Below are 7,459 nucleotides of genomic sequence, written 5' to 3' on the forward strand. Positions count from 1 at the left end.
GCAGCGAAACTGGACTCACATTAAGCAAGAGCTCCCCCAGCAGTAGCCAACACTGATCTTACCGACTATTCCCGTATAACTTGTAAAAAAAAAAATTTAAAAAATGTTTGCTTGCTTATTTGCTTCCTCTCCTCCAATAATCGCTCCCATCTCTTCTCCGGGGCGGAGCACGTCCCTGCTAGTTCTTTCTGAAAAAAAGAAAAAAGAAAAAGAAAGACACGTGGTTCTTACAAACCTCTCTCAGGACACAGCGGGGAGGCGGAGGTGGAGAGATGCAGGCGCAGTCGGGGTGGGAGAGGACACGGTGAGGAAGGAGTCCTCTTTCTAACCATGGAAATTTTGCTGCTGAGCAGCGTGCGCTCTTGGAATAAGGACTTAAAAGACTTGTATATCTCATGCTCTTTCTCCTCCTCCCCTTTTCTCTCTGTTTTCATATGCATAAGAGAGACTTATATGGAGGATGTGGAACATTGCGGAGAGAAGAAAAATGCAATTTCATGTATATTTTTTATTGTGAAAAGTGCGCTCAAGTCTTAATTGGATATTTCTTTTTTCGGATTATTTCCGCACATTAATTTTTTTGTAAAAATCAAAACTGGACTTAAAAATGGATTTCTTTAATATCTCCAGCCTGGACGACAGGGTAGAGGCAGAAAATATCTCCTCTAATTCAACCTCTGAGAGCCAGTATACCCTGCTCGCTATCTGGTGTCTTGCTGGACTTGTCAGCTTCCTGATTTTGTTTACAATAGTCGGGAACGTTTTGGTTGTTATCGCCGTTTTAACGAGCAGAGCTCTAAAACCACCCCAGAACCTCTTTCTCGTCTCCTTGGCCAGTGCGGACATACTGGTAGCCACTCTGGTCATGCCCTTTTCACTGGCAAATGAACTTATGGGTTTCTGGTTTTTTGGCAAAATTTGGTGTGACATCTATCTAGCTCTGGATGTTTTGTTCTGCACCTCTTCTATTGTTCACCTGTGCGCTATTAGTTTGGACAGGTACTGGTCTGTGACACAGGCTGTAGAGTACAACTTAAAGAGAACACCTAAACGAGTTAAAGGCATGATTGTTGTGGTCTGGTTGATCTCAGCCATAATATCCTTCCCTCCACTGATATCAATGGACAGAAGCAGCAGCGAGGCCAGTCCCCAGTGTATGCTGAATGATGAGACCTGGTACATCCTCTACTCCAGCATAGGATCATTCTTTGCTCCCTGTGTTATTATGATCCTGGTCTATATTCGGATCTACCAAGTGGCAAAAACCAGGACCAGAACATTGTCAGAGAAGAAAAGGGATGTGGATTCACCGCTGGAGAATGGGATGGACCAAGCTGAACCGGGCATAGGCGGGTCTTTAAAGTCCAACAGGGGCGGGAGCATGAAAAATCAGGAACGCCAGAATGGGCATTGCCATGAGCAAGCGGTTCGAACACCCCTACCAAACGAGCCAAAACATCCAACAGACAACGATGACGACTTTGAAGATAGTAGCTCGTCAGACGAGAAACTTAAAAAAAGTTCTTGCTCCTCAAAACATCATCATGAAGACAGAAAAGACAGGAAGGCTAGCCGAAAGAGCAGCTCCGCCTCTAAATACTCCAGCAGGAAGTCGCGTGCCAGTTCCAAATCCATAGACTTATTTTCATCTCGTCGCAAACGTCGGAGCACTGTCAATCGGAAGAAAGTCTCAGCTGCTCGGGAGAAACGCTTCACCTTCGTCCTTGCTGTGGTCATGGGCGTATTTGTTGTCTGCTGGTTCCCATTCTTCTTCTCCTACAGTCTGTATGGAATTTGCCGTGAACCATGCCAGATCCCTCTAACACTTTTCAAGTTCTTTTTTTGGATCGGCTACTGCAACAGCTCACTAAACCCAGTAATCTACACTATCTTCAACCAGGACTTCCGCAGAGCCTTCCAGAAAATCCTTTGTAAGTCATGGAAACGCTCTTTTTGAAGGATACAGCACGGCTGGGTGTGTAAGACCTTTTACTTTGCAGACAATAAGCTATGCTGTTCTGAACCGTTTGATAATGTGCTGGCCTCGGGTGTTTTCACATCTGTACTTTCAGGGACTGCATTAGAAATGAAGGCGTGATTAAAAGACCTAACAAAATGCACAAAGAAGGGGCTTAAACTACAGGTTCTCTGATAATATTCACATAGGAGGCTTATTTGATGGCTTTTAGGCTGTGTTTCCCTGATGTGGGCTTTGGTTCACCCTATACTGCTTTTCTCTTCACCTAAATAACATAAATGGTTTCCTAACAGGTACTGATGCATGCCTGCCACAGTGGCTGCACTTCATGAACTTCCCAGGAGGCAAAGGGTTTACAGAGACAGAGCCAATTTACAATGTGACCTCATTCACTGAATATAATGCGAAAGCCATGACAATCTCCTCACAACTGTTGTTTGTGACTTTAGATAATAGTATGTATCTTTTCTCTCTATCTATAAATCTGTTTTTCTTTAACTTCCTATGTCAAACTCTCGACAGGAGGACCAATGGGACGAAGGGGCTCTTTGCTTACTGTTAAAGTAGCAAAAGTGTTTCACACAAAAAACTAACAAAAGAAAACAAACAAAAAAAAAGACATCTTGAAAAACAACAAATTCATATTTCTGCCTCAGTGTTTTGTGTGAACTTAAAAATGCCTAAACTGTGTGCTGCAGTGGAAACTTTTGTCATGTTATGGTGGACTTTGATTGGACGACACGTGCAGTACAGTGGTATCACAGACAGGCATGTTCACCTTCCTCACACTGCCGAGGAAAGCTGATGGAATACTGAGGTAGTACTGAAGCAGATGGGCATCTACTGAGGCATTCACTGTTTGTGCATATTTGTGTGTGTGTATGTGTGTGTGCGTGTGTGTGTCTGTGTGTGCAGTCTGGGGGGTTTACCGCATCTTATCCCACCTGCCTGTTAGTGAATGTGTGTGCATGTCTGAATGTTTGCGTGTAAGCCTACTTTTCCAAATGGCCTGATTCTTTCTGGTCAAATGTGTATCTATTCTTCTGCTTCTTATTTTTGTCATTCAACTTCTCTCCCTTATAGCCACAGTTAAAACCAAACACCTTATTGCTGTTTCAGTGTATGCTGCTCACACCCATATTTAGTAAGAACACTCAAGCATTTGTAGCCAGAAGGGCAGATGCTTTGTTCAAGTGTAAATAATTAAGATGATACAGTATTATTGTGTGGTGCCTCATAATCACACGTGTAAAGGATAACAATATTTTGTTTGTAAAATGAACAACACTCTGCGAGATTTCTATGTTACACCAACCTCTGTCCTTTTCTAAAAGAACAAGTGTTCACTTCTCTGCTTTGAACACATCTGAAAAGATCAAATAAAGAAATCTCTTAAGCTATCTTCTGAAGACTACAAGAGTGCATTAGTGCATTTGTTGTTACTGTATGGGATTTTTTGCCGCTCTGCCACTGTTGGTATAAAATGCACACCATCTGAGTGATCCATTGATTTACTTCCTCAAATTTCTGATTGCACCTTGACTTCTCACTGCAGCTACATGCTAAGCCAGTTTGTTACCAGTCTTGATTTTGCTTTGTACAAAGAGGGAAGACTTGCCATCACATACACTCCCCTCCTTCACTAACAGCCAGGCTGACTAAGTGAAATGGTGAATAGGTCAAAACCAGCAGGCAGCTATCTAGCAAATCCCCGGGATACTGGTAATGTCATGCTACATGCTTAAATACTTGATTCTGATTTCACTCGATTTTAACCGATATATAATTTAGTCAATATTGGCAGATATGACAGATATATATCCAATATATGTGTTACCCAATAGGAAACGAATTGCTTTTTTTTCTTTTTTTCTTTTTAACAAATTTGTGCAGAAAATAAGGGCCAGTGTAATTTAGAACTGATGTTATCACATAATTTGTCCAGTGCAGCAGCTCTGACTCCATTATTTACAATACTGTCAACACATGTAACAGAGTACGTGTCAAGGCCAAGCAGATTGTGGTGCAGTCAAGCAGTGTCTTCATGGTACGCGACATAGTGGAGTGCACTGCTGGTAAGTTAATAAAAAATGATCTCATTGTTTTACCTTTTGAGTCGAACATGTTGCATCTTAAAACTTATTTATGAATATGTATCAATAAATAATCTTGGACATTATGTTATTGCCATGTCTCCCTGTTTTTGTTAATGGCCCCAAAAAATCAGTATCAGCCAGGCTAAAGATCTGACACAGTATGTGGATAAATGCACTGATTAAAAAAAATAAAAAACTACACTGAATCTCAGAAATGAAATGTGGAAATATCTTGTATTTTTCAACTATTCAGCAGGGCCAGACTACAGGAGAAGGGTCAGAGTGACTGATGGAAAGGATGACAGCATAAGACACCTGAACAAGAGACACACAGGTTTGAACAGATCATTTAAGATCATTCTGTTTGTGCATCCAGTCGTGGTGACAGTGTGGCAGCTACCTTTGCTGCTTTGTCCATAGGAGCACCAGCAGTTGTTTCAATCAGACACATCTGGCTGTGACTGCTTGTTATAAGTGCAGTCTTCCACATGTGAGTTATACAGATGTGGAGGATTGAATACATCTGAAATGATTTTCCTTTTCCTTTAGCAACAGTGTGCTGGGTTCCTTTGTTTTTCTCTTTGACTGTCCTGTTTCTCCCAAATCCCCATTTAAATTGTCAAAAATTGTTTTAGGTAAAATACATTCAGGTCAAACAATTCAGAAATAGTTACTAATGAGAACTCAAAATGTAGTGCTGAAAAACAAAGCCTTCGCAAAAGTGCAAAAAAAAAAAACTTCCACGAAAAGCCACGAGAGGCCCCATAAATTACAATTAAAACCCAACCTCAGAGAAGAAATTGACAAATTTACATCCTGGTTTTTACAGCCTTTTTATGATTAATCCTCTTAGATTTTTTTTTATAAAGGCTTAAAGTTGCCCTGATTTACAGCAGTGCAGACACAACCAACTGTCACAGTCTGCTAGGCCTCATCTCTACCCATTCAAGTCACTGACCTGGACCTCTTAACTGTTTTCTTGTGCTGTTATTGTGTATTTTTGAGCACTTTTTAAAATCACTTTTTAGAAAATCAAATTATTCGGCAACTAGTATGGACATTCCAGCAGGCAAAAATAATGCCGAGATGATGTTGTTTTATTTTTAACCACTTATCCAATTTAGATTCATTGGGCCTAACCTAACATGTCAGGTTACACATGAATTGTGGAATGAAGATGGAGTACCTGGAAGAAACCAGTGCAGGCAGATCATATCATGCATACTCCACAGAGAAAGGCTCCAGCGAACCTGGAACTATGAATCAGAACCTTCTTACTGGGGGGTTACAGTGCTCACAGCAAGAAGCACTGTTTGTGGCTGTTAGTCCTGCTGCAAGAAATGAGACAAATATGAAAAGTGCCTGTTCTAAATGACTGTAGATTACTGGACAAATCTGTTCTTGTCAATGCCTGAATCACAGCAGATGCTGAAGAATCATACTACTGCTGTTATTCTTGCAAATTTAATGAATAAGATACACAACAAATAAGTGTGTACTTTAGCTAAGCAAAGCAGACAGTGTGCCTTTAGTGGAACTGAAGATTGAGGACAGCAATATCTAACCATGCTGAACTAACATTTTCAGGTTTATTTAGATGCTGTTTGCATTTTATTTGGGGAGGCAAGAGCTGTTTCTCCTGAATGTTTGCTCTCTGGCTCAATCAAGGCAAGGTGCAGAAGATGCATGTTCATATTCAAAGTTAGATAAGCTAGATACTTCAACAAGAAAGCCAGTGTGGGTTGTTGTTCAGTCTGTGGCTCATGTTGTGTAGCAGCCGACTGTCTGGCTCAGTTTTACCATCTGCTCTGCCTGTGATGAAATGTCGACATTACTGCTTCACCAATATTTGACTTGCTAAAACAAAATAAAATCTCTAGTCACATAAATTGAAACCAGAACTACTTTATTCAGATTCAGGACAAAACAAGGGGTTAAATTGTGAATCCAGGTACTAAAAGGTACTAGTTTATATGTAAAGCACACAAATTTGCTTTGTAGATGTTCATTTTTATCAATAAGATGCCCAGAGAAGTCAACGTTCTGGCTAATAAAGGGGTGTGGACCTCATATTATAGTTCATATACTTAATATCAAAATCAGTAAAAAATATCTCACCAATGTAAACATTTTTGATCACAGAAGGCACAAAAATGGACTTGTGTTTGTCTGGATGTCTTTATAATCATCTCCACTATTTGAAAGTTTCAAAAACAGCGCTTTCCTTTATAGTACTTTACTGTTTTATGGGGTCCGGCTTACGAAGACCCCATTTAACGAAAAATTCAATTTACGAAGGCACTTAACGACAATATTTTTGCCCGTGGTACGACAAAATGCCCATGTAACAAAATCCGTTTGCGAAATGCGTTTCTCTGTTCCACGTGAAAGACGTATTGTTGTTGCAGTGCGCTATTCCGCGTGCTTTTCGTTTGCAATTAGCCTATCGTTCATTCATAATGGGGCCAGCATAAGGCATAAATATGAGCGAGTTTAAAAAAATGTTAAAAAAAATATCATTGCACAGTGTACGTACGTACATTAATTAACGTAAATGTAAGTTTTAGTTTTAGAATTAAATTCCATAATGTTATGTACATGTACACGTACGTATGTATGCATAGATATGCTTCCTTCAGCCTCCACCAAGAACTTCGTCTTCAGCCAGCATCTCCTCACTCAAAAGGCGATGGAAAAAGGTGCTTCGACTTACGAAAATTTTGACTTACGAAAGACCCTCTGGAACAAATTAATTTCATAAGTCCACTGTATATATACATATATGTATCTACTGATTGCATATTGAATTTCTTTACTCAGTTTAGTCAGACCCAGACTGATTTCAGAGAAAAGAAGCAGCATACTATGCAGGAGCTCTGGAAACAGATTGTGGGTAAGAGTACTGTAAGAAAAAAAAAATCACTACCATAAATTTCTGAAGGCCATATAGTTGTAAATATGCTAGAGCCATGTCTTATAAACACAAACACGTTAATGACTGATGAGGCAGGCAATAGTGAAACCTAAGTAAGAGGTTTAGTTTTTAATTAATTCCATGCCCCATGGTATACTGCACCTGATGCATTAAAGCATTGCAAGGATGCATGCATGTACATGTACATAATGTCACAGACACAAAAGTGGCAGCAGTCGCGTTTTGGCCTTCAAAGATAAGCAAGACTTTATTTGAAATTGCAGACTGGATCACAGAGTCCTGATAAGTAGTCACAGATGAAAGATTCAGAGGCTTTGATGAGAAGATCACAAGTTTTGTTTTGGCAGCACTTACATCAGGTTCTGGCTGAATTTTCAAATTACAACCAGTTGCAGCAGTGCTGTCACCAAGTGTGTAGTGCTTGCTGGGTTTTACACTCTGATACTGTGA

At 40.1% G+C, this 7,459-nt stretch overlaps 1 protein-coding gene across 1 annotated transcript; it reads left to right on the plus strand.

The window, feature by feature from the left end:
- The first annotated feature begins 259 nt into the window (after positions 1-259).
- adra2c (adrenoceptor alpha 2C) lies at positions 260-3,879 on the plus strand. The gene has a single exon (XM_004538875.5). It carries the CDS (start codon positions 608-610, stop codon positions 1,955-1,957), a length of 1,350 nt encoding a protein of 449 aa, XP_004538932.1. The 5' UTR covers positions 260-607; the 3' UTR covers positions 1,958-3,879.
- Positions 3,880-7,459: the final 3,580 nt, after the last annotated feature.

The sequence above is a fragment of the Maylandia zebra genome, linkage group LG6 (genome assembly GCF_041146795.1).
Source record: "Maylandia zebra isolate NMK-2024a linkage group LG6, Mzebra_GT3a, whole genome shotgun sequence".
NCBI classification, from domain to species: Eukaryota; Metazoa; Chordata; class Actinopteri; order Cichliformes; family Cichlidae; genus Maylandia; species Maylandia zebra.

Coding starts and splice junctions, on each gene's coding strand:
- adra2c (XM_004538875.5), top strand. CDS start 608: ATGGATTTCTTTAATATCTCCAGCCTGGACGACAGGGTAGAGGCAGAA.